General features: G+C 39.0%; 2 protein-coding genes across 18 annotated transcripts; one reads left to right on the top strand and one right to left on the bottom strand.

The window, feature by feature from the left end:
* Positions 1–1,689: 1,689 nt before the first annotated feature.
* On the bottom strand, positions 1,690–23,642 carry LOC119487352 (gliomedin-like). 16 transcript variants are annotated; one of them, XM_037768158.1, is made up of 25 exons: positions 23,599–23,642; positions 22,599–22,688; positions 11,260–11,605; positions 10,023–10,074; positions 9,907–9,924; positions 9,466–9,537; positions 8,788–8,850; positions 8,269–8,406; positions 7,591–7,662; positions 7,278–7,373; positions 7,100–7,186; positions 6,193–6,408; positions 6,031–6,105; positions 5,694–5,882; positions 5,414–5,545; positions 5,146–5,313; positions 4,984–5,058; positions 4,647–4,835; positions 4,413–4,493; positions 4,247–4,321; positions 4,024–4,098; positions 3,670–3,738; positions 3,319–3,441; positions 3,064–3,214; positions 1,690–2,205 (listed from the first exon to the last, which is right to left on the bottom strand). In XM_037768158.1, exons 3-25 carry the CDS (start codon positions 11,575–11,577, stop codon positions 1,743–1,745), a joined length of 2,997 nt encoding a protein of 998 aa, XP_037624086.1. In that variant the 5' UTR covers positions 11,578–11,605; positions 22,599–22,688; positions 23,599–23,642; the 3' UTR covers positions 1,690–1,742. The 16 variants fall into 16 exon arrangements, with proteins under 16 accessions (XP_037624086.1, XP_037624087.1, XP_037624085.1 ...); XM_037768159.1 differs by lacking the exon at positions 23,599–23,642 and having other exon boundaries at positions 6,031–6,090; positions 22,548–22,679; XM_037768157.1 differs by lacking the exon at positions 23,599–23,642 and having other exon boundaries at positions 22,548–22,679.
* LOC119487368 (ovarian aromatase-like) lies at positions 12,504–27,402 on the top strand. 2 transcript variants are annotated; one of them, XM_037768204.1, is made up of 10 exons: positions 12,504–12,898; positions 22,491–22,723; positions 23,406–23,556; positions 23,648–23,802; positions 25,224–25,400; positions 25,503–25,617; positions 26,041–26,155; positions 26,238–26,400; positions 26,790–27,019; positions 27,117–27,402. In XM_037768204.1, exons 2-10 carry the CDS (start codon positions 22,576–22,578, stop codon positions 27,348–27,350), a joined length of 1,488 nt encoding a protein of 495 aa, XP_037624132.1. In that variant the 5' UTR covers positions 12,504–12,898; positions 22,491–22,575; the 3' UTR covers positions 27,351–27,402. The 2 variants fall into 2 exon arrangements, with proteins under 2 accessions (XP_037624132.1, XP_037624131.1); XM_037768203.1 differs by having other exon boundaries at positions 12,507–12,898; positions 26,781–27,019.
* The last annotated feature ends 377 nt before the right edge of the window (positions 27,403–27,779 follow it).

Raw genomic sequence — 27,779 nt, forward strand, 5'->3', positions numbered from 1 at the left:
ACATATTGCACAGACAATAGCCCAGTATTACACAGATGCAATATATTTCGAAAATGTTCGAACAGAAGTCTTACAAAAGTCAGAAAATCTGGAAAATGTTGGAAAAAAAGTCTGATAAATGTTTGAAAAATCTGTAAAATGTTAAAAAAAAAAAAAAAATCTGAAAAATATTCGAAAAAAAGTCTGAAAAAATTCTGTAAAATGTCAAAAAAAAATCTGAAAAATGTCAAAAAAAATTCTGAAAAATGTCCCAAAAAAGAATTCTGAAAAATGTCCGAAAAAGAAATTCTGAAAAATGTCTATAAAATTTCTGAAAAAATGTCGAAAAAAAGCCTGAAAAATATCCGAAAGAGAAGTATGAAACAAAGTCAGGAAAATTTCCGAAAAAAAAGTCTGGAAAATATCAAAAAATTCTGTAAAAGGTCTGAAAAAAATTCTGAAAAATTGTCAAAAAGGAATTCTGAAAAATGTCCGAAAAACAATTCTGAAAAATGTCCGGAAATGATGTCTTTAAAATGTCTGAAAAATGTTCGAAAAAAAAGTCTGAAAAATATCAGAAAGAAAAGTATGAAAAAAAGTCAGGAAAATGTTCAAAAAAATTCTGAAAATGTCCGAAAAAAAAGTCTGGAAAATATCAAAAAAATCTGGAAAATGTCTGAAAAAAATTCCAAAAACTTTTTCAAAGAAAAAGTCTTTAAAATGTCTGAAAAATGTTCGAAAAACAATCTGAAAAATATCCGAAAAAAAGTCGGAAAAAAGTCAGAAAACAATTCTGAAAAATGTCAGAAAAAAAATCTGGAAAATGTTCGAAAAGAAGTCTTAAAAAAGTCTGAAAATATCCGAAAAAAAAGTCAGAAAAATTTCAGAAAAATGTCGGAAAAAAAGTTCTGAAAAACCAGCTGTATTATTAATGTGATGCATACAGTAGTGTATAAATAATTATAATACAATAATATAATATATATTATTCTATATAATGAGTACTTTTAAATTTGATACTTTAGGTATATTTGGATTCTAATACTTTTGAACTTTTACTCAAGTAAGATTTTGAATTCAGGATTTTAACTTGTAACAGAGTATTTTTACACAGTGGTATTACTACTTTTACTGAAATAAAAGTTCTCACTACTTCTTCCACAACTGAATAATATACTGTAATTTAATTACTTTTGACTATAAAACATGTTCTGTATTTTTACAGTTTATCACACGTAATTTAGTGATATGGTTATATACTGTAATTTGACGGTATCCGTCTGGGAACTTTGCTGCCAGTGCCTTTACCGCTTATTTTTTTCTTATTTTACAGCGTTGTTTTCTTGATATGCTGCCTTCATCTGAAGCCTTTGCTCCTACTTCTATGTATTTCCTTACATCATGTACCTACCTACTCAATATCACACAATACTTTTGTGAAAATATCATTTTTATTCATAATTATTTTGACCCTGAACATGAAAAATCCATTAGAACAATGAACATTGTGCTATTCATAAAAGCAGACTGTTGCAGCTCTGTGAATCTCAACTAAATTAAAAATGTCCAAATTTCCCACTACCATTAAATCCAGTATTGTGGTCTTTTGGAATCAACACATGTAGGCCTTCATCAGTAGTCTGTAATCTTGAACACATTTATTACAAACAATATCCAGTCTGACCTATTAAAGAAATTCACGTAATCAACTGAGATTTAAAAAATAACTTTATTGCTCATTTTTACATGGTTTGTGGTTATTTTTAGGTTGATTTGAGTTTAACTTTGCAGATTTTCAGGCTGCTGTTGTCCCACATATACAGGAGCTTTTTGTTGGGATAATATGACAGCATAGCCAGGGTGCCATCAGCTGGCCTTAAATCAAAACTTGCATCCAGAGGACTCTCTTTCTTTAAATCAAAGGCATATGTAACACTTCTGTCTTTGTCATCTGTAAAATATACCACCCCACATACAATGAAAGCATTTCCTGCTTTAGTTGTTGGGTAGTGAGTATTAATGACTGACTCCAGGGAGAATGTGTCCGGGTTAATCTTCGCTACCATCGTATCATCTCCTGTATCTGATGCAAAAATGACCCACAGTCCGTTTTCGTCCACAGCAAACTTGAAATACGTCTTTGAGTTGCGGAAAAGATACGCCAGGTTGTTATATCTGCTGTTTGCCATATTCAGAATGCTGGTTGCCCTGGTGTTCAGGTCAAATCTGTAAAATATAGATCATGGGTAAGTTAAGAAGCCGAGTACACAGGAATAAAAAATGTCAGTAAGTTAAAATGTCAGTTTTTCTCATTTGCTTTGGCTCAATTATTTTGACATTGTGTACTGTGAGAAGGTACAATTTGTTGTTGTAACTAAATTACTGCATTTTTTTCTTTGTTGCAGTTTTTTTTTAAAGAAAAGTATTGGCATAGACCTTATTTTGTGGCAAATTTTTTGTTCACTATATATGACTTTACATGAACGCTAAAAGGTGAATTTTCTGTTTATAATACATGTAACACATTGCTACACAAATACATTTACTTTAAACACTAATGTGCATATCTTGTTTCTATGTATACAGTATTGTAGCCTACAGTGCTGATTATTCCCAGTAAACTTTTACCTGCTGTTGAAACAGGAACAGCTCAGTGTGATACACAATAACCTTCGGCTAGACATTCTGGTATAATACAGTAAGCAGTCAGTGTCAACAAAACGTTGAACAAAACAGAGATTTGCATAAAAGAAACATTTCCAGAGTTGACTGCCATGGTGAAAAAACATCTCAACATTTTCACCAGTATGGCCCACACGATGACAAAACAACTTTTCATTTTGCTGCATTGGACAATTTACTGACACAATAACAAGGTTTTGAAGCATGAATGAAGTGTTTTGGATGAGTTACCACCTTTTGCAGACATGCAATAGAGTTGTGATGTCCCATGATACAGTTGTGATAATTGCACTCACAGTTCAGAGAATGTTAAGACTGTTTAAAGAAATGAGCCAAAGCGATTGAGAAAAATTGTAATAAAGCAGGGACAAAGTCTTTTACATGTTTAACACAAACACTTACTTTATGAGTCTGTTTTTTCCTGCATTGTGAAAGTAAAACGACCGCTTGTAAATAACGTGACCACAGCCCTGGAAGAACCTCCTCACGTCTATAATTTTGTTGGTTCTGTCCTGAGATGTCGAAATGTTGCTGTGCTCCTCCAAAACTCGACCTGTATGGGAAGAAATGCTTCAGGGTTTAAATCCACAATAACTCACAAGTCTATGTGATGAATGACCTTTCGACTTGTAGTTGCTGTAAAAAAAAATAAATCACCTGAAAAATGGTCGGCCAGCCAGTATCGCTCTTCATCCAGCTGGGATGCATCTGACATCCAGGATCCAAAAGTGCTTTGCATTTTGGCTTTCTCCAAACATCTAATAGATCTAATCTTGCACCCTAAATGAAAGAAGATATGTACATAAAGTATTTGAATAAGTTATCCAATAGATAGATACTGTACATAGGTAGGTAGGTAGGTAGGTAGATAGATAGGTAGATACGTAGATAGATAGATAGATAGATAGATAGATAGATAGATAGATAGATATATGGATAGATAGATAGATAGATAGATAGGTAGGTAGGTAGGTAGGTAGGTAGATTAATTTAACAAAATGTTCTGACCAGTTTTTGTCCGTCTCTCAGCGGATGTCACATTGATCTCGTTGTTGGTCTGGAGTGAATGTGAAAAATCTAAATGAAAAGAAAGAAGAAGAATCACATATTTTAAAAACATAGTAGATGTTTATTCTGCTTGTAGCCAATATAACTGGTGATCTGTATTAATTTTCTTTAAATCAACTGTTTAAAGATTATTGATGGGCTTTGAGAGAAAAAATAAATCTTATAAACTAAGATTATTGGTTAATATTAACCTTCCTGTTATGGGTATTTGAAAATTTGAAAATCTAGGGAAATATATTTTCCTTATGAACCTTAAAAACAAATATTGGACACAAAACAGTTTGTTTTTTTTACCACTTTTCATGGTTGTAACGATAATGTGTCCACTGTTGTTGAAGGAGTCCTTCTTCAGGTCTACAGAGAGTGAGGCTGTAAAATGACAGGAAATGTATATACTGTAGATAAATACACATGGACACTAATGGTGTTATAGTGCAGCATCATAAATCATACAAAAGACAAAAGCAAATATGTTTAGGTCATTGTTACTTTTACTTATAATTTGAATGTTTCCTACCTGTTGATAATGTAATTGGTGCCTCTGTAGCACTATTGAAGGAATCACTGGTGGTTTGGTCTGCAGAAAGAGTGAATGAAATTAAACATTATATATATTGTTTTAAAGTTATGTTTACTCACTTTACTCATAATTCAAAACTCATATAGTCAAAATAGTTGTTTACCAACTTCCATGTTTGTGTCTAGAAGCTTCACAGAGTCAGTAACGTCTCTACTGTTGTCAGTTGGATGTGGAGTTGGTGATTCTGCAGAAAGAAAGATGAGATTCAACCAGAAGAGATGGTACAGATATTAAATATCCCTCTTTTGAGGTAAAATGAAAAAAATACTACTGAAACTAAATGTGTGAATTGATCAACACTGATGACAAATAGTGAAAACAATAGAAAGTTTCTTACCACTTTTCATGGGTGTATCAACAATGGCTCCACTGACAGTGGAGGAATCGCTGTTTTGGTCCTCAGAAAGTGAAGCTGTTGAATGTCTGTCGTCTTGATGAGATGATCCTGATACCGTGTTTGTGTCTAGAAGCTTCTCAGAGTCAGTAACGTCTCTGTTGTTGTCAGTTGGATGTGGAGTTGGTGATTCTGCAGAAAGAAAGATGAGATTCAACTAGAAGAGATGGTACAGATATTAAATAATCCTCTATTGAGGAAAGATAAAAACACCTGAAACTAAATGTGTGAATTGATCAACACTGATGCCAAATAGTGAAAACAATAGACAGTTTCTTACCACTTTTCATGGGTGTATCAACAATGGTTCCTCTGTTATTGGAGGAATCACTGTTTTGGTCCTCAGAAAGTGAAGCTGTTGAATGAAATGAAACATTAAATATAATGTTTTAAAGTTATGGTCACTCACTTAACTCATAATTCAAAACACAGTGTTTCCTACCTGTTAATAATCTTATTGTTGCCTCGGTAGCATCTTCACTCTGGGTATCGTTAGAAATGTCATAACTGTCGTCTTGATGAGATGATCCTGATACCATGTTTGTGTCTAGAAGCTTCTCAGAGTCAGTAACGTCTCTATTGTTGTCAGTTGGATGCGGAATTGGTGATCCTGCAGAAAGAAAGATGAGGTTCAACTACAAGAGATGGTACATTTGAGGGAAGATAAAAAACTACTGAAAATAAATGTGTGAGTTGATCAATACTGATACCAAATAGTGATACCAAGAAACCCCATATGTCAAACACAAGGCCTGATGATGCTGACACCATGTTTGGGTCTCGAAGCTTCTCAGAATCAGTAACGTCTCTACTGTTGTCAGTTGGATGTGGAGTTGGTGATTCTGCAGAAAGAAAGATGAGATTCAACTAGAAGAGATGGTACAGATATTAAATATCCCTCTTTTGGGGGAAGATAAAAACACCTGAAACTAAATGTGTGAACTGATCAACGCTGATGCCAAATAGCAAAACCAAAACACAATTTCTTACCACTTTTCATGGGTGCATCAATAATGACTCCACTGATAGTGAAGGAATCGCTGTTTTGGACCTCAGAAAGTGAAGCTATTGAATGTCTGTCGTCTTGATGAGATGATCCTGATACCATGTTTGTGTCTAGAAGCTTCTCAGAATCAGTAACGTCTTTACTGTTGTCAGTTGGATGTGGAGTTGGTGATTCTGCAGAAAGAAAGATGAGATTCAACTAGAAGAGATGGTACAGATATTAAATATTCCTCTATTGAGGAAAGATAAAAACACCTGATACTAAATGTTTGAAATGATCAATACTGATGCCAAATAGTGAAACCAATAGACAGTTTCTTACCATTTTTCATGGGTGCATCAATAATGGCTCCACTGATAGTGAAGGAATCGCTGTTTTGGTCCTCAGAAAGTGAAGCTGTTGAATGAAATGAAACATTAAATATAATGTTTTAAAGTTATGGTCAGTCACTTTACTCATAATTCAAAACACAGTGTTTCCTACCTGTTAATAATCTTATTGTTGCCTCTGTAGCATCTTCACTCTGGGTATCGTTAGAAATGTCATAACTGTCATAACTGTCGTCTTGATGAGATGATACCAAGAAACCCCATGTGTCAAACGCAAGGCCTGATGATGCTGACACCATGCTTGTGTCTCGAAGCTTCTCAGAGTCAGTAACGTCTCTGTTGTTGTCAGTTGGATGTGGAGTTGGTGATCCTGCAGAAAGAAAGATGAGATTCAACTAGAAAAGTTGGTACAGATATTAAATATTATTTAAAAGTCTTAATTCACAAACAGGCTATCATAAAAAATCATGAACTCATATAATGTATTGCTGTGTACAATTTGAAGCTTAAATTCACAGTTTATTCACCAATTTGTGTCCGTCTCTCGTCAGTAGTCAAAATTAGCTTGCTGCTGTTCTGGGGTGAGTAGTCTACAACTATATATATATATATATATAATGTTGTAATATACTATAACTATATAGTTGTAATATACATTTTTATTTGTATTTGTATTTTTATTTTTATTTTTATTTTTATTTGTGTTAGCGTGTTTAGTGTGTGTTTTGTGTCTGGTTGCCACATCGTATCACTTTTGTTTATCTGTGTTCTTTAAAAGAAAACCTAACAAAAAGTAAATAACAAAAAAATGACTATTTTATGCAAACATAATGAGAATATGTCCTCTTTCATTCATTTCTGATTTTATATCTAATCAAAAATAACCATGGCAAAACAATTATTTTGTTGAATTTGTTGGGGGTATTAACTCACGTTTTGAGTTATATTTTTACATTTCTTTCTAATATTAAAAAGGGTAGGAAATTTCTATTGAGTAAAAGAATAATACAAAACAATAAAATCAGTAAAGAAATCTTTCAGCCACTCAGACGGTTGCTTACCTGATTTATCTGTATCTCGAAGTTTCTCAGAGTCATCAACTTTAAAACCATCTTTGGCTTCATGAGCTGGATGTGTTGTTGGTAACACTGTGGAGATTTAATAAGATGAGTACAGCAGAAAGTTAAGATCAAATCTGTGTGTCCAAACATTTCATGAATGAGTCTCCGTATCTCCTACCTGTTAACAAGTTAACTGATGCTTCTGTAATTCTCTCTGGGCTGGTTTTAATCCACATGTCATCATGTGTGTCATCTGGACGAGGTGATACTAACTCTGTAGTAAATAAAACTATTAATATTAAACAAGTTTACGGTATAAGATCGTTCTGAAACAACAGTGGAATAAATTAAAATCTGTGAATAAAGTCTTCCTGCCAGTCAAAATGGTTGTTAACTAGATTTTATATTTGTGCCTTGACTGAACTAAACATACGTATGAATTGGTCGATACTGAGACAAAATAAAGTATAAATAATTAGACAGTTTCTTACCACTTTTCTCATCATCATTAATGTCTCCACTGCCATTGATGGTGTCACTGTTTTGGTCTGGAGGAAGTGGAGCTGTACAATGAAACGTTAACAAACAACAGTGTTGCACCTTTAATTAAACTTTTATTTATAATTCAAATCACAGTTAATACCAGTTAATAATCTAATTGGTGCCTGTGTGACATTCTCTGTGTTGGTACCATTCAAGGTGTCGTAGCTGTACTCTGGATGAACTGATTCCAGAAAAGAGAATTAAAAAGTACGAGGTGAAACACGTTATTAGGTCTGACAGTGAAGTTTTCTATCACAGTTGCTCACCAGAGTCCGTACCTGTGTCTTTTATTAATTTGTTTTTTATGTAACCTTTATTTAGCCAGGTTTGTCCCATTGAGATCAAAGATCTCTTTTACAAGGGAGACCAGGCCAAGAATAGCAGCAACAGTTTCAACAATTAACATAAAAGCAAACAGAATTGAGTAACATTACACAGTAATAGACATGAATTAAAGGATTCAACTTTAAAACTTTGAACTTAAGTAAGTACCACATAAATTACAAAGTTGATTTTTGATTTAGATTTTTCGATAAGGCCGTGGTTTCATTTCTGTGAGGAGCTTTTTGGCTGTGAAAATGAAACATGCTGGTTCATTGATTATGATTGCGTGGAGATATTCTCACCCATCAACAAGTTGGTTTGATGGATGCCTTCTGTGACGGTCTCGTTTCTCACTTCATTAGAGTAACAAGCAGGACAGGGAGGACCAGGTGGACCTGCTGGACCTGCTGGACCAGGTGGACCTCTTGGACCAGGAGGACCTTCAAATATTAACAGACAGTATCTGCAAGTCAGATATGTAAAACTGACCTAATAAACAATACTGCTCTGCTTTTTACACCTACAACAATGAAATAAAAACAGGGAAACTTTAAATTTAAACTTTTTTTTCCAATTTGAAGTTTGAGAAAAGAATAAATTAAACTAAGATTTTACCAAAACTAATAGAGGATTAGTTCACAAAAGTTGTGGTTTGTTTATTACATCCCACAACAGGATAAAGAGTGGAACAAAACATAGTGGCCATCTTCTTGTAACCTCACCAGTCCTGGAGCTAAATATCAAGCCTCAAGTTTGTCCTGAAAATAAGAAGCTCAGTCAGAAAATGAAATAAAATTAGGTTTTGACATTGTAGGTCTCACCTGTCAGTCGGGGCGGCCCGGGGTCTCCTTCAGGTCCTGGTTTTCCTATTTCACCAGGGGGTCTTAGTAGTTATTGACAGGTCATTAGTTTAAACCACTAAGTTGAAAATGGAAACTACAAAGAGGTTTATTGTAGAACTGTGAACATTTAGATGATCTTGGATTTTTTCTTTTTTTTGTGATCAGATTTTTGTGGTTTTAGAGATATGCATTGGAAATTATTAACAAAAAATACATAACAAATATATGTATAAAATAAAAATAAATAAAATAAAAATAGTAAAGTTAGATAACAATAAATACCCCCCCCCCCCCCAAAAAAAAAAAATAAATAAATAAATAATAATAATAATGGCGACTCCCTCCCCTCACCCCTCCAGATCTTAGATTTTTTTTAAAACATGAACTATCTTCTCTGTGATGCCATCAAGAGTCACTGAAACCAGCATCATTCAGGTGTCATCAGTCCAGTAAACTTTTTTCAACTAAATCTGTCTCCCATGCATATCTAATGTGGCAGTGACAGACTGAAAGTAGTCAGTGAGTGGGATTTTCATGTTATGCTGTAGCTGAACATTGTTAGAATGTCTGAAACTTGTGCCTGAGTTTATTTGTCTCTTCTGGTGCACACCGCATACATAAAGGCGTTAGATTTCTTTGACACAGCAGATCTCTCACCTCTTCTTCCTCGTCTCCCCTCAGGCCCGGGAACACCCTGTGGACCTGGTGAACCAGCTCTACCAGGCAAACCTAACAGACAAAAGTACTGTGACTATAGTAACAAATTCAGCTTAGATTATAGAAGACCTATTATGCTTTTGCACTTTTTCTCTTTCCTTTAGTGTGTTTAATAGTTTTTTTGTGCATGTAAAAGGTCTGCAGAGTTACAAACCCAGTTGACCCAAAGTTACTCTATGCCACAGAAACACTGCTGAGTGAAACACAGAGGGTGAAAAGAAGTGCTGCAGCACAGCTGGGATGAGAAAATAAAGTGTTTTTTGAGCATTAAAGATGTAAACATGTTCTAGTAGAAACCAAAAATACAAGGATGCACCTGAATTAAGCATAATAGGTCCTCTTTAAGAAACTGATGCAGTTAATTAAAGTGCATGTTATTACCTGGTGGTCCAGCTGGGCCTGGAGAAAAAAATAAATATTTTACACAAATCAAATACAGTAGAAGCACCAGCAACGATAAAAAGCACAGCGCTGTAATGGAGAATTGAAAAGTGTACCTGTTAAACAAAGTCCTCTGGAGGTGTTACACAGATCTACGAAGGCTTTGACCTGAAATGAAGAAAACAGACAGAAACAGTAGGTGAGGTCAGTGTTGATTGTAACCACATCTGGAAGCTTTTTGGTGTTACACATTTTGTTTTTTATTTTCTTTAGGGATGCACCGATACTGGATCGGATATCGGGCCGATACTGACTCAAATAGCTAAATCGGGTACCTGTGACAATGGGGCAGATTTATTCAATTCAATTCTATGTTTATATACTATATACATTATATACTGGAATTTGAATGTTTAAGTTTTGACCAATTTGTTGCTGCAATAAAAAAAGTTTACACTTGAATTGTAATTCCTGTAAATTTAATGGAGCACAAAATTATTATTTTAATAATAAATAACAATTCAGTATATTTATTTCTAAATTTTTATATTTTGATAGAGATATTTGACAGATATTCTCTGATTCCAACTTTTTAAATGTGAATATCATCTGATTTCTTTACTCCTCTATGACAGTAAACTGAATATCTTTGAGATGTGGACAAAACAAGTCATTTGAGGACGTCATCTTGAGCTTTGGGAAACATTTTTCAACATTTTCTGACATTTTATAGGCGAAACAACTAATCGATTAATCGAGAAAATAATCAACAGATTAATCGACAATATAAATAATCATTAGTTGCAGTCTTAATTTGAAGACACCTTGTGCTCTGAGAACTTGTGTTGAGCATTTGTCACTATTTTCTGACATTTCATAACTTAAACGATTAATCAATGAATCCAGAAAATGATCAGAAGATTTATTTAAAAATGAAAATAATCTTTAGTTGCAGCCCTAATTATTAATTATCAATCAGGCCAATAATAAAACTCAACTTCATTTCGGTAAAACACTTGCATATCACTGATAAATGTGCTGTCAAAATAATACAGTAGCGCCCTCTGGAGAAATGCCAGATGTGAGTCGAGTTGAGGGAGGAGCAGTCACGCTCAGCTGCTCCAACTATTTATCAAGAAAACACTCCAGATCTCTGCAGCAGACTCTTGGATTCATTACACGGACATGCTTCTTATCCCAAAGGGGAAAAGAGAGGAAGTGTTTCTATTAGATGAGAGCAAAGAGTTGATGATTGCTCCCCTGTTCTGTCTCACAATAACTCATTTTTACAGAAGTACAGTAAACAGTCACTTTCATATAAAGAGCCCACATTAAAGCATTGAGGTGTCTTACAGGAACCATGGAGTATGTCATCAGCATCATCATATCCTTCTCGTCTTGGCCCGGTTCTTCCTCCTGGTTTCTTCTGCTGCGTTGGAGCTTCTTCAGCTCTCCAGCCTCTGGTAGGACTCCTTCCTGCAGCCTGCAGCTCTGTGACAGCACCTGCACCTGGGCGTCCAACCTGACCAGCTCCTCCGTCAGCTCCCTCTGTCGAACCAGCAGGAACACTAAACCCGCCGAGCTCAGGAGCAGCAGTGCACACATCCCCACCAGCAGCACTTTCCACGCCACGATAACTCCATTCCTCTCCTTCATGTTTGTGCCCTGCATGCTTACTGTTCCTCCACTGCAGAGTAATCTGAAACTCACAAGCACATACAGCACATAATCTGACCTCTTGCCAACAGATGACACGTCAGAGGGAAACTACGCTGGAGAAATAAACATGTCGGGATCTGTGTGTCACTTCAGGGGAAACCACATAATGCATTGTGCAACAACAACAACAACACGCATCTGGGAAACAGTTAAAATCTGTAGGCCCATACTTGTTTTAGATAATTGACATATTTCCAGAGTGACACATCCTGCACACAGTGTAGTGCTTCTCATCGTTCCTCTCAATATTGCCACCAGTCCGTCCCACACAAAATTACATGGAAGTGGGATAAATAAGTTGCGAACAAGGGGAACATTCTTTGGATCTACAAAAGAGCTTTCAGAGCGCTTTCAATAAAAGACTGTGAGTGTGTGGATGTGTGTCCTGAAATCTCCTTTTAAGAAATGACGTTTTACATTTTATTGCCTTTAAACGATTCCAAATATAGAATAATAATTACAGATTCTTTTCTCCACTTGTGGAAAAGTAACATTAAAGTTTCTCCATTTCCAAAAAAGTTCTAATTATCCAGTTTAGTCTCTACTACAATGAGGAGAGCAAGTTTTTCAGCCAACTTGGGATAAAAGCCCCCGAAATCTGAGGCCAACGTCTTCATCAACAGCATACCAGCTATTCAGATACTGAGCTTGAGGGACACGACCTCTGCACAAACACCTCCCTTTTTAATTTTGCATCCATGCTCACTTTTGAAGCAGTGGATCACTGACACCTATTTAGGACATTTTTAAGAGTTTAAATTATGACAATGACGTTTTCTCTTTCTCCTGTTTCCTTATTTTTAACTGCTGGGTAAATCCCTACTCCCTTTGACACGGGTCAGTCTGACCCAGCTAATTAATTTGAAAGCCTCCTCGGGAGATGAATTGGACGGTGGGGTTTCTTTCTCTTGAACAAATGTGAAGAAAAACCCATCTAAAAAAAACTGATGCAGTGTACAACTGATGAAAGACCTGCAGGTTTTGCATTCTTATGCATTAAAAAAACACTTCTTTTGTTGTTTTTGAAGCTGCTTTGTGGTTTAGATGTGCAGCTGTTATCTGGCCTGTTCCCTCTTGTGGTACTTGTAACCCCAAAGTGGCCGTGTTTCTAAGCAACCGGTAAAATGAGGGCTTAACCGAGGATTTATAAACACTTCAATCACTGCGATTTATTTGGTAGGAGAATGTTGATCATCCTTAAAACCAGCGGAGGAAGAACTGCATCACTTCAAACTACGCTTGAACTCGTCAGGAGACGGAAACAACAAGAGAAGTAAGTATTAATCTTTGATTATTTGTTAATGAAACTCTTTTAAACAACAATAAACTAAACCTTTGTTTTTTTGCTACGCTGGTGGCCAGATGAATAATTTTGATTAAATGGAAAGATTGTAATCCTACAACATTTGCACAATGGCTTAGAGATGTCGATGTTGTATTATATTGAGCTCAGGTATACTAGGGGGTCAGCTGACAAGTTTGCATTGATATGGCAGCCTTTCCTTAGTCGTGTTGATACCTTAGGCTCAGATAACTTTGTGCATTTATATATATATATACATATATATATATATATATACAGTGTATACTGTATATGATTGTTCAAAATGTACCTAAAAGGGAGATTTGTCAAGTATTTAATAGTCTTATCAACATGGGAGTGGGCAGATATGCTTGTTTTATGCAAATTCATGTATATATTTATTATTGGAAATCAATTAATAACACAAAATAATGACGAATATTGTCCAGAAACCCTCACAGGTACTGCATTTAGCATAAAAAATAAATATGCTCAAATCATAACATGGCAAACTGCAGCCCAACAGGCAACAACAGCTGTCAGTGTGTCAGTGTGCTGACTTGACTATGACTTGCCCCAAACTGCATGTGATTATCATAAAGTGGTAATGTCTGTAAAGGGGAGAGTCGTTGGTACCCATAGAACCCATTTTCATTCACATATCTTGAGGTCAGAGGTCAAGGGATCCCATTGAAAATAGCCATGTCAGTTTTTCCTCACCAAGATTCAGCATAACTTTGGTGCATTATTTGACGACAAGCTTATATGATCAATGGTGCCGCTTCCCTCCTCCTGTTTTTATTCATGTCAGTGCCCTAAATAATTGGGTGTACTGTCCTAGACTATCTATTGGTCCAAACGTGTTTGTGCAGTGGATTGTCGGGACCCAGCATCTGGCTGGTTTCAAGTGACCTCATGAACTCAGTAACCTGGGGTCTCATTTATAACCGTTGCGTACGCACAAAACGGGGCCTGAAATGTGCGTACGCCACTTCCCACGCAATAGTTGTGATCTATAAAAACAAACTTGACGGGAGAATGTGCGCACCGGTACGGAAACTTTGACCCGTGCGTACGCACATTATGGAGGCACCGAGGCAGGGGAAACTGGAGACGCAGATGGTGAGGTGGTGAATTGAAGCCAGACTGTAGACATTAAATGTCATTATACGTATAATGATGCCTCTCACACATTTAACTTCTCTTCATACTTATCCCATAAGAACCCACGGTGACATAGGTGTCACACGCCCTTTAAACGTTCTGGAAAGTTCCTTATAAAGCTTTATCCTTGACTTTAACTCATGGAGTCCCTAAGTGACACATACTGAACATCCTGATGGGTCATGTGATTTTGTGTTTCCATAGCAACATTTCCAAGATGTCTGTGTGCCAGGTTAGCACATGTGACAGAACTAGCTAAATTGAAAAAGCTTATTTTTTGTTGCTAAAGGTAAGAATCAAGCCATTTAAGAATTGTAATACCTAAATAACATGTCCTTTATTACATTTAACCTGTTGTGATCACATTTCTTGAACAAATTGATATAAAACAAATCAGATGAATATCGTTGAGACATATATGTCACATCGGGCCTTTAACCTGAACCTGATGTGACATTAATGTCACAATAAGAAAAAATATTATGATCTGCTCAGTTAATTTAGCTGATTCAATGATATTTAGTTAATATATTTTATATTGTTCAATTCAGGGCATATTAAAACAAATGTTAACAAAAAATCATGTTATATTAATTAAATTATTAATAAAATGTATAAGGAAACAATTTTCGCCTATCAGTAAATAAAATAAACAGACAAACAAGATTTTTCTACCCTATATCAGTTATATTTCAATGCCATTTTATTTTTTCTGTAGTATGGATAACAAGAAGCAATACAGTGTTCAGGATGCACTGGCAGTCATCCAGGGAGATGACAGTGATTTTTGTGTTGTAAAACAAATCTGAAAAAAAGATTTTGTTGTTAAACCTAAGAAGTAAAGTTATAATTTTGTGGAAATGCAAATTAAAAGACAAGATTTTGTTACCAAACACAAAAATACTGTCAGGCTGATTTATGTTCAAATGAGGAATAAATTTACCATAAACGCCCAATGTGACGTATATGTAACTTTACAGGTCTTTAAAGAAATTTTGAAAAGAAATTCAGAAATGTGTTCTATGTGGTTTATTTAGTCTGTATTATATCCCCCATCATTTTCCTTGAAGGAGAAATGGGTCCGGGTTCTTATGGGTTAAATCCACTTTATCATAAACATTTAAAAGCAGTGTTATTTGTGCTATTGAGCCATAACTATTCTACAAGCACCTTACAAATGTAAAATATATCAGCCAACTCAAATCAAATTCCGCTCAATATCTCATCAGCGCTGTGTCTCCATCACAGTCCTCCACCTCCGGAGCTCAGAGGAGAGGACCGGACTACCGACACTCAGTCAGCTGTGGAGCAGCTGATGAAATCACCATCATCGGTTGTAGAAATCCAAGATTATATCAAATAGCATTAAAGAATGGCAGAGCAGAGCGCCAATAGTTTTAATAATATCTTCTAATAGTGTGCAGATATCATCAAGTACCATATTAGTTTTCATAAAGTTGTTGTGTAAAATCGCTGCAGTGATGACGTGACTTATTCATTTATTTATGTTTTATTAGATAGGGACAGATACAGTATACATAGACAAAATGAAAACGGCTATCCGATGCAACTATCAGACTGTCTCCAGTGCGCCACCGCGGTGCGCCACTCTGCCTCCTCCAGTCACCTCCACCCAGCACATCTCCACCAGTCACCTCCACCCAGCACATCTCCTCCAGTCACCTCCACCCAGCACATCTCCACCAGTCACCTCCACCCAGCACATCTCCTCCAGTCACCTCCACCCAGCACATCTCCTCCAGTCACCTCCACCCAGCACATCTCCACCAGTCACCTCCACCCGGCACATCTCCACCAGTCACCTCCACCCAGCACATCTCCACCAGTCACCTCCACCCAGCACATCTCCACCAGTCACCTCCACCCAGCACATCTCCACCAGTCACCTCCACCCAGCACATCTCCTCCAGTCACCTCCACCCAGCACATCTCCACCAGTCACCTCCACCCAGCACATCTCCTCCAGTCACCTCCACCCAGCACATCTCCTCCAGTCACCTCCACCCAGCACATCTCCACCAGTCACCTCCACCCGGCACATCTCCACCAGTCACCTCCACCCAGCACATCTCCACCAGTCACCTCCACCCAGCACATCTCCACCAGTCACCTCCACCCAGCACATCTCCACCAGTCACCTCCACCCAGCACATCTCCACCAGTCACCTCCACCCAGCACATCTCCACCAGTCACCTCCACCCAGCACATCTCCACCAGTCACCTCCACCCAGCACATCTCCTCCAGTCACCTCCACCCAGCACATCTCCACCAGTCACCTCCACCCAGCACATCTCCTCCAGTCACCTCCACCCAGCACATCTCCACCAGTCACCTCCACCCGGCACATCTTCACCAGTCACCTCCACCCAGCACATCTCCACCAGTCACCTCCACCCAGCACATCTCCACCAGTCACCTCCACCCAGCACATCTCCACCAGTCACCTCCACCCAGCACATCTCCACCAGTCACCTCCACCCAGCACATCTCCACCAGTCACCTCCACCCGGCACATCTCCACCAGTCACCTCCACCCAGCACATCTCCACCAGTCACCTCCACCCAGCACATCTCCACCAGTCACCTCCACCCAGCACATCTCCACCAGTCACCTCCACCCAGCACATCTCCACCAGTCACCTCCACCCGGCACATCTCCACCAGTCACCTCCACCCAGCACATCTCCACCAGTCACCTCCACCCAGCACATCTCCACCAGTCACCTCCACCCAGCACATCTCCACCAGTCACCTCCACCCAGCACATCTCCACCAGTCACCTCCACCCGGCACATCTTCACCAGTCACCTCCACCCAGCACATCTCCACCAGTCACCTCCACCCAGCACATCTCCACCAGTCACCTCCACCCAGCACATCTCCACCAGTCACCTCCACCCAGCACATCTCCACCAGTCACCTCCACCCAGCACATCTCCACCAGTCACCTCCACCCGGCACATCTCCACCAGTCACCTCCACCCGGCACATCTCCACCAGTCACCTCCACCCGGCACATCTCCACCAGTCACCTCCACCCAGCACATCTCCACCAGTAACCTCCACCCGGCACATCTTCACCAGTCACCTCCACCCAGCACATCTCCACCAGTCACCTCCACCCGGCACATCTTCACCAGTCACCTCCACCCAGCACATCTCCACCAGTCACCTCCACCCAGCACATCTCCACCAGTCACCTCCACCCAGCACATCTCCACCAGTCACCTCCACCCAGCACATCTCCACCAGTCACCTCCACCCAGCACATCTCCACCAGTCACCTCCACCCGGCACATCTCCACCAGTCACCTCCACCCAGCACATCTCCACCAGTCACCTCCACCCAGCACATCTCCACCAGTCACCTCCACCCAGCACATCTCCACCAGTCACCTCCACCCAGCACATCTCCACCAGTCACCTCCACCCAGCACATCTCCACCAGTCACCTCCACCCAGCACATCTCCACCAGTCACCTCCACCCAGCACATCTTCACCAGTCACCTCCACCCAGCACATCTTCACCAGTCACCTCCACCCAGCACATCTCCACCAGTCACCTCCACCCAGCACATCTCCACCAGTCACCTCCACCCAGCACATCTCCACCAGTCACCTCCACCCAGCACATCTCCACCCAGCACATCTTCACCAGTCACCTCCACCCAGCACATCTCCACCAGTCACCTCCACCCAGCACATCTCCACCAGTCACCTCCACCCAGCACATCTCCACCAGTCACCTCCACCCAGCACATCTCCACCAGTCACCTCCACCCAGCACATCTCCACCAGTCACCTCCACCCAGCACATCTTCACCAGTCACCTCCACCCAGCACATCTCCACCAGTCACCTCCACCCAGCACATCTCCTCCAGTCACCTCCACCCAGCACATCTCCACCAGTCACCTCCACCCAGCACATCTCCACCAGTCACCTCCACCCAGCACATCTCCTCCAGTCACCTCCACCCAGCACATCTCCACCAGTCACCTCCACCCAGCACATCTTCACCAGTCACCTCCACCCAGCACATCTCCACCAGTCACCTCCACCCAGCACATCTCCACCAGTATGGATTGTGTAAATTAACAAAGTGTGGAAATAAAGCCAGTGACAGCTCTCACACAATCGTTACTCTCCATATCCTCATTATCATTATCAGTCCTAATCATAATGCAGGACAAGTTCACTATAAAAACTTAAATAATAAATAAATTGTGTTCACCTGTTAAACTTCTTTTTTCTAATGATATCCAGCGTGGTGGATTTTACTGATTGTCTTGATCATTTTGGCAAGTTGTGAATCGATGAAATCGATTGCTGTAAAGATATAAACACTGCAGTGACACTGGTAACATGCTGCATGGTGCTGGTGGATATACCGGCACTGAGGACTACATGACTGAGTGTTCAGAGACCTCCTCAACTACAAGCACCTTGATCTCTGTGTCACAAAAACTCCTTTTCTCGGTCTTCCTCTCGGGAGTTGCCGTGATTCACCGTAAAGATCAGACAGGCTCATTCACATGCAGAAACATTAATTAGGTGTTTTGCATGGACCATTTCTGGTTGCACGTGGGCGTGTAGAGGGCGGAATATGAGGCGGATTCACGTGCGCACATTTCCAGGTGGAGTGTGATTAATAAAGGGAACATCGCGTGCAGGTGTGCGCACGCACGGTTTATAAATCTGATTTTTTTTTGGCGTATGCCATTTTCGGCTTTTGTGCGCACGTACATTTTTAGTATGGATCCTACGCACTGTTTTATAAATGAGACCCCTGATCCTTGACCACAGGACTCATCTCAGTCCTCATTGGCTACAGTAACGTTTCACCCAGAGGTGTGAAAATCACACAGAACAAAACCAGAGGAATGTTCTTTGTTCCTCCTCTTTCTACTCTTTGCTCTTCACCTCCTGACCCAAGCTGACCAGCTGCTGGAGGTGACCCACAGCTCTTTCTACTCTTCATCTAAGCTCTCCAGTCCAGAAGCTGTAGAAACAGCTCTGCTCTGATCAATGGCCTGTTAGGAAACAGCCATTGCAACCAAGGAACCAAAAGGCAGACGAGGTGAGTGCTCTGCCCTTTTCACCAGTCAAGCTATCAAGCGAAGAAGTTAGCACCAAACTAACAGCAAAGACGACCTCTTTGATTGGGAACCACAACTTCAACACGTGGAATCACAAACCCTGTTTTTCCATTGGTAACGTACTAGGCCTTAGCATTTGCAATCGCACAGGGCTGAGCAAGACTGTTCAACTTTGATTTCTAGAAAGTACTTGTATTGATTTGGTTTAATGTTATTCATTGAGTTTGACTGTGTTGATTTATCTGTATTTGATTTTTGGGTAACTGGCTTCGCCACATCTGATGTGTTTAGTTTATGCTTCACATAGACAAGGTCTTGCATGCAAACTAACCATCTTTTCTAACCCACTGCATATCTAACACACATTAAGATCACATACTGCATATCTAACACACATTAAGATCACATACTGCATATCTGACACACATAAAGATCACATACTGCATATCTAACACACATAAAGATCACATACTGCATATCTAACACACATTAAGATCACATACTGCATATCTAACACACATTAAGATCACATACTGCATATCTAACACACATTAAGATCACATACTGCATATCTAACACACATAAAGATCACATACTGCATATCTAACACACATAAAGATCACATACTGCATATCTAACACACATTAAGATCACATACTGCATATCTAACACACATTAAGATCACATACTGCATATCTAACACACATTAAGATCACATACTGCATATCTAACACACATTAAGATCACATACTGCATATCTAACACACATTAAGATCACATACTGCATATCTAACACACATAAAGATCACATACTGCATATCTAACACACATTAAGATCACATACTGCATATCTAACACACATAAAGATCACATACTGCATATCTAACACACAAAGATCACATACTGCATATCTAACACACATAAAGATCACATACTGCATATCTAACACACATTAAGATCACATACTGCATATCTAACACACATAAAGATCACATACTGCATATCTAACACACATAAAGATCACATACTGCATATCTCACACACATTAAGATCACATACTGCATATCTAACACACATTAAGATCACATACTGCATATCTAACACACATTAAGATCACATACTGCATATCTAACACACATAAAGATCACATACTGCATATCTAACACACATTAAGATCACATACTGCATATCTAACACACATAAAGATCACATACTGCATATCTAACACACAAAGATCACATACTGCATATCTAACACACATAAAGATCACATACTGCATATCTAACACACATTAAGATCACATACTGCATATCTAACACACATAAAGATCACATACTGCATATCTAACACACATAAAGATCACATACTGCATATCTCACACACATTAAGATCACATACTGCATATCTAACACACATTAAGATCACATACTGCATATCTAACACACATTAAGATCACATACTGCATATCTAACACACATTAAGATCACATACTGCATATCTAACACACATAAAGATCACATACTGCATATCTAACACACAAAGATCACATACTGCATATCTAACACACATAAAGATCACATACTGCATATCTAACACACATTAAGATCACATACTGCATATCTAACACACATAAAGATCACATACTGCATATCTAACACACATAAAGATCACATACTGCATATCTCACACACATTAAGATCACATACTGCATATCTAACACACATTAAGATCACATACTGCATATCTAACACACATTAAGATCACATACTGCATATCTAACACACATTAAGATCACATACTGCATATCTAACACACATTAAGATCACATACTGCATATCTAACACACATAAAGATCACATACTGCATATCTAACACACATAAAGATCACATACTGCATATCTAACACACATAAAGATCACATACTGCATATCTAACACACATTAAGATCACATACTGCATATCTAACACACATAAAGATCACATACTGCATATCTAACACACATAAAGATCACATACTGCATATCTAACACACATAAAGATCACATACTGCATATCTAACACACATAAAGATCACATACAGAAACTGTGAATTAGTTAAACATAAACATACAGCTTCAGATAATCTTAACCTCACATCACCTCCCCCTCTCTGTCCTTCTTCTCAGAAGAACAAAGAGGTCATGTGGTGACATGCTGATGGCCATCTTTGATTCCGCCATCTTTGTAGTTTTACAGTGCCCGCCATTTTGTTTGTAGGCCATACAGACATTTTGAGACAAGAACCCATCTTGTTTCCCCCCCCTCTCTCTCACACACACACACACACTGTGTTTGGTTTGTTTAGTTTAGTTAGATTAATATTGTGTTTTACACCTTTATTAACTTGTAAATAAATGTTTGTAGAATATACATGCTGGTCTCTTTAATGTTGCACAAGAGTGAATAATGCCAACCTCTGCTATGTCAAGAACTCCGATATCCTTCAACCTTTACTATCTATTTTGGTTATAGTTATTAATTTAATTATTAATCAACGTTCCAAATTGATAGTTTAGCATATATAATGAGACTATATTAACGTTTTGGTCATTGGTCCCTGATTCCAGGGTGGTGCCCCGTTTATTATTGATGTTTATTGATAATCTTTATTAATATTAATAATTCTATTATTATTTATTAATTAATTTGCTAATAACCAAAACCTACTAAAGTAGAACCCCTACAGGATTGTCAAAGCTATATAAACGAAATTCAGAAATAAACTTGTGTTTAGAAAAAGATACTATTAAAGATAAAAGATGTAGAAACGTCTAAGCATTCACTATGTTGAAAAAAAGAACACATTGACTTTTTACTAAAAATGTAATTATGTGGACTTTGTTCCTGTGTTGGGAGACTGTGTTAGCTACACTGACGTGAAATAGAAATTTTAATTATGAAATTCAGTTGAAAATACAACTCTCTCGTGTTTCTATTTGGTTGTGTTCAGGGTTGAATATCGGTAACTCATTGTACATGATATCTTGGGAGAAGACACTAATATTATGAGCATGATAAACCTGTAATAACATATAAGGGAATAATCTGTCACCCAGCCTTAAACTGACCTCTTAGACATTAGATGAACAGCTGGCTCAGTAACAAACAGTCCACCATAAAGCTTTTGTGTGGGTGTGTTTTGTTTCACACAAGGACAAGAGAATCACAAAGGGATGTCCACAGATTAAGTTTCTTCTATTATGTTTTAACAAATGTATGACCTGGTTTGCTCTGCAGGTTATTAAAGGAGACAGAAGCTTTATGAGTGCAGGTCAGACAGAGAACACAGTGAACCTGCTCAGGTGTGTGTTTATGAAGGGGGATGCTGCCGCTGGAGACGCTCACCGCCGGCCCCGAGCTGGTCGACAACACGGTGTCTGAAGTCACCGCCGTTCTGCTTCTGCTGCTGCTGCTGCTGCTGCTGCTCTTCACCGCCTGGAGACAAACACACAGACAGTCACATATACCTGGTAAGAGACATCAGCTTCTGTTATACATAACTAGTATAGATTGATCCACAAATACAAGTGGCTGTAGTGAAGGAGGGAATATAGAGCCAAAGGTAATGCACCACACTATTGATGAAATAACATAATAGTTTACTGATTTCCACAACAGGAAGACCTCTGTTATCACTTGGACATTAGAGCAGTGTTTCCCAACCTTTTTCTCTTGTGACCCCTGAAAAAATAAAGCTGTCATTTTGCGACCTTTCGTCACGTTACAAATTTCGCTCTGATGTGGCCTCTTCAACCAAAGAGTGATTTTTCCTTCTCAGATTTTTTTCATTTTGTAAAATTACCCAGTAACTCATGAGTGAAACCGTTGAGAAAAAATAACAATAAACTATTTTGTTACTCATGACCCCTCGGATTTATCTTGCGACCCCATGGTGGGACCTGACCCCCATGTTGGAAACCACTGGTTTTGGCCGGGTCAACCAAACTCTCTCCCGGTTTTATCTGAATAAGTTGTAGTCAGGTACAATTTTCCAACAATTTGCATAAAAAAAAAGAACATTAAAAAATGTACCCCTAAGATTTATCTTGTGACCCCTTTCGGGGTCCCGACCCCCAGGTTGGCAACACTCGTAGTAGAGCACAGAGTCCAGTCTGGGGTCTATAATGTCTTAATCCTGTTTCTATGTGCCAGGTCCTTCCTTCTTGGCAGGACTCGGTCCCATCCTCTCCTACAGCAGATTCATCTGGACCGGGATCGGAACAGCGAGCAACTACTACAACAACAAATATGGCAGCATGGTCCGGGTCTGGATTAACGGCGAGGAGACCCTCATTCTGAGCAGGCAAGTCTTCTGAAATTAAAAAAAAAAACTCTTTACACTCACATTTTATCCCATGAATGTGTAGTAAGTCAAAGCCTGGATGCTCTTGCAGGTCTTCAGCGGTGTATCATGTCCTGAGGAGCGCCCACTACACGGCCAGGTTCGGGAGTAAAAGAGGGCTGGAGTGTGTTGGGATGGAGGGGAGGGGAATCATCTTCAACAGTGATGTCCTGCTCTGGAGGAAAGTGAGGGCATATTTTTCTAAAGGTGAGCAATTACCTCACACAAGAGTCAGAGTATCGTGATGCCTTATGACTGTATTGAAATTTGCAGATGATTCAGTCATTGTGAGTCTGCTACACAACAATGAGTCCAGCTATGGCCCAGTCATTGATGAGCTCAACATATCCAAGACAAAGGATCTGATCACAGACTTCAGACTCAGGCTTCAATCTAAGAGTCTACAATCATTGAGGTCCAGGCGGCTGACTGTGTAGAAAGCTACAAGTATCTTGGGACAGTCAACGACTCCAAATTGACCTTTGGGAGGAATTATGAGGCAGTGTGTAAAAAGGCACATTAGAGGTTGTTTTGGTATTTTTACAGGTCCACAAATTTCATGGTAATTAGGTGATAATTAGCAAGTAACCTATTTGAAATTTCTTTGGAATTACTGCCAAATTACCCCAATATTTACCTCAAAATTGATCGAAAATTACTTTATTATAAACATGATTTAATAATTATTTGCTAAAATAACATATATATATATAATATATATTATTATTATTATTATTATTATTATTATTATTATTATTATTATTAATAATAATATCTATAATTATTAAAATATGGCCCTTAGGCTTGAGAAGCGGCGGTGCGCTGCTCTTCATCGGAGGTGGAAAACCAAAACTATTAGAAGACACTTCTGATCAGGCACAAATCTCCCCATTGTGTGACTTATTGTCAACACAAATGTAAGGTAGCTAATGTAATGATTCAGGGAGTCTTTTCAGAAATTTCAAACAAGTTATTTGTTAATTATCTATTTATCAGCAGACATGGAAATAAAGCATATCAATTCACTTTGTATTCTTTTCCTGGAAATGTATTAAATAAATTACCAGCTATTGGGAAATAGCGGAATATAACTATTAAATCATGTTTATAATGAAGTAATTTTCGATGAATTTAAAGGTAAATATTGGGGTAATTTGGTAGTAATTCCAAAGAAATTTCAAATAGGTTACTTGTTAATTAACACCTAATTACCATGAAAAATTTGCAGACCTGTAAAATAAAGTGTTACCGTTGTTTTCTCTTAGAAAACTGTCGGTTAGTGGCCCTTATAGGTGGAGAACTAAACGATACAGAAATACTTTTCTAGCAGTATATTGCACTACTCAATGAATGATGCACTTTACCCACACATGGCACTTTAAGATTTTAACTATATTGTACTCTTCTTACACAATGATGATGTTTGTTTTAATGTTCCTTGAGCTGTGAGTGTTTATCTTGTTTTAACTCTGGATGCTGAATCTCCTGTCTGCATGATACATTTACCCTTGGTTGTTATTATTTCACTTATTCAGCCCTCTCCTCTCTTTTCCTGCAGATTGAAGTCTGGCAATAACTGGAACACTGCTTTCCTTGTATTTGAATACTCTTTCGCGGTTGTTTTACAGCTCTGACGGGCCCCGGCCTCCAGAGGACGGTGGGGATCTGTGTGAACTCCACGGCCAAATACCTGGACCGCCTGCAGGAGATGACCGACCCCTCCAATCACGTGGACGCTCTCAATCTGCTGAGAGCCGTAGTGGTGGACATCTCCAACAGGCTGTTCCTCGGGGTGCCGCTCAACGGTCAGCTGCATCTTCATTGTCTCAAACTGTGTGTTTTCTGCCATAAAATAATATTTCACATTCTTACACTGCAGCTCTTGTTTTCTGTTCCTCATAACTCAGAAAAGGACTTGCTGATGAAAATCCACAACTACTTTGAGACCTGGCAAACAGTTCTTATAAAGCCAGATATATTCTTCAAGATTGGATGGATGTACAACAAGCACAAGAGAGCAGCGTAAGATCCTTACGCGTCACAGCAAACTCAACATTTGCCTTCTTCAACCTAGGACTGGGCAATATATCGATATCATATCGATATCATGATATGAGACTAGATATCGTCTTAGATTTTAGATATTGTAATATGGCTTAAGTGTTGTCTTTTCCTGGTTTTAAAGGCTGCATTACAGTAAAGAGATGTAACTCTCTGAACTTAACAGCCTGTTCTAGCTGTTCTATTATTTGCCTTTAACCGCTTAGTCATTATATCCACATTACTGATGATTATTTAGCAAAAATCTCATTGTGCAATGGTTAGCCCTACAATATCGTTGCAATATCGATATTGAGGTATTTGGTAAAAAATATTATATTTGATTTTCTCCGTATCTTACTCCATACTTCAATCTAATTTTTGTGTTGCTCTTTGTTCCAACAGCCAAGAGCTGCAGGACGTGATGGAGGGCCTTCTTGAGATGAAAAGAAAGATTATAAATGAGACGGAGAAGTTGGACGATGACCTTGACTTTGCTACGGAGCTCATCTTTGCTCAGGTTTGTCTCTTTTTCATAAATCTATACCACTGTCCCAATCATGTCATGTGTTTGCTGTATACCTTCATTTTCTTCTGAGCAGAACGTGGGAGAGCTTTCAGCGGATAACGTCCGGCAGTGCGTGCTGGAGATGGTGATTGCAGCACCGGACACACTTTCCATCAGCCTCTTCTTCATGCTGCTGCTGCTGAAACAAAACCCAGACGTAGAGATGAGGATAGTGGAGGAGATGAACACTGTCTTGAGTGAGTGCATTTGTGCTGTATTAAAGGGATAGTTTGGGTGTTTTGAAGTGGGGTTGTATGAGGTACTTATCCATAGTCAGTGTATTACCTACAGTAGATGATGGTTAACACGCCACCAGTTTGGAGAAGCAGACAGGAGTACCAGCACTGGAGCAAAGCAATATACTGTACATTGCTTTGCTCCGGTGCTCCTGTCCGTTTCTCCAAACTGGGGGCGTGCCGACCGTCATCTACTGAAAGTAATACCCTGACTTTGGATAAGTACCTCATACAACCCCACTTCAACACACCGTACTATCCCTTTAATCTCTGTTACACTCTATGACATCTTAAAACAAAACTGTTCCAACAACCCATGAATGCTGCCTTTTCATTTCCAGGTGACAAAGGTGAAGACGTTGATTATCAAGGCTTGAAAGTGATGGAGAGTTTCATCAACGAGTCGTTGAGGTTTCATCCGGTGGTTGATTTCACGATGCGAAAAGCTCTGGAAGACGACGTCATCGAAGGCACTAAAATCACAAAAGGAACCAACATCATTCTCAACATCGGTCTCATGCATAAAACTGAATTCTTCCCAAAACCCAAAGAGTTCAACCTGATGAACTTTGACAAAGCAGTAAGTCAGCCGAACGTTGTGCAACATTATGTGGCTCTAGAAAAAAAAAACCTGAAAAAAACAAAGCTCAATGTTTACCTCTTCTGGTTGTTAACAGGTGCCCAGTCGTTTCTTCCAGCCCTTTGGCTGCGGACCTCGCTCCTGCGTGGGCAAACACATCGCCATGGTGATGATGAAGGCCATCCTGGTCACTCTGTTGTCTCGATACAGCGTGTGTCCTCGTCGAGGCTGCACCCTCGACAGCATCAGGCAGACCAACAACCTGTCGCAGCAGCCTGTGGAGGACGAGCACGGCCTGGCCATGCGCTTCATCCCTCGCCATGCTGTCTGAGTTCATGCTGTCATGAACTCATCACAGTCAACACAGTCAGCAGAGAGACACATGCAGGGTGGAAACTACTTAGTAAAGCATATTTTGAAGTATGTAACTGACAAAAATATTCTCACAAAAAACTCTCAAACTCTGGTACTTTTCATAGTTTTCTTACTAAATCTGTGACGTCACAACAGATGTTTTGTCTATTTTGACGTTTAGCGAATACAGTTGAAGGTTTTAATTGAATCAGAGCAGTGCAAGCATGATTTTCTGGCCCATGGGAGACAGTATGGACAATCGATTGAGTTTTATTTTTCTTGATTAATCGATTAGTTGTTTGGTCTATAAAATGTCAAAAACATTGCGAAAAATGTTGATCAGTGTTTCCCAAAGCCCAAGATGACGTCCTCAAACGTCTTGTTTTGTCCACAACTCAAAGATATT

Source organism: Sebastes umbrosus, chromosome 4, assembly GCF_015220745.1.
Source record: "Sebastes umbrosus isolate fSebUmb1 chromosome 4, fSebUmb1.pri, whole genome shotgun sequence".
NCBI classification, from domain to species: domain Eukaryota; kingdom Metazoa; phylum Chordata; class Actinopteri; order Perciformes; family Sebastidae; genus Sebastes; species Sebastes umbrosus.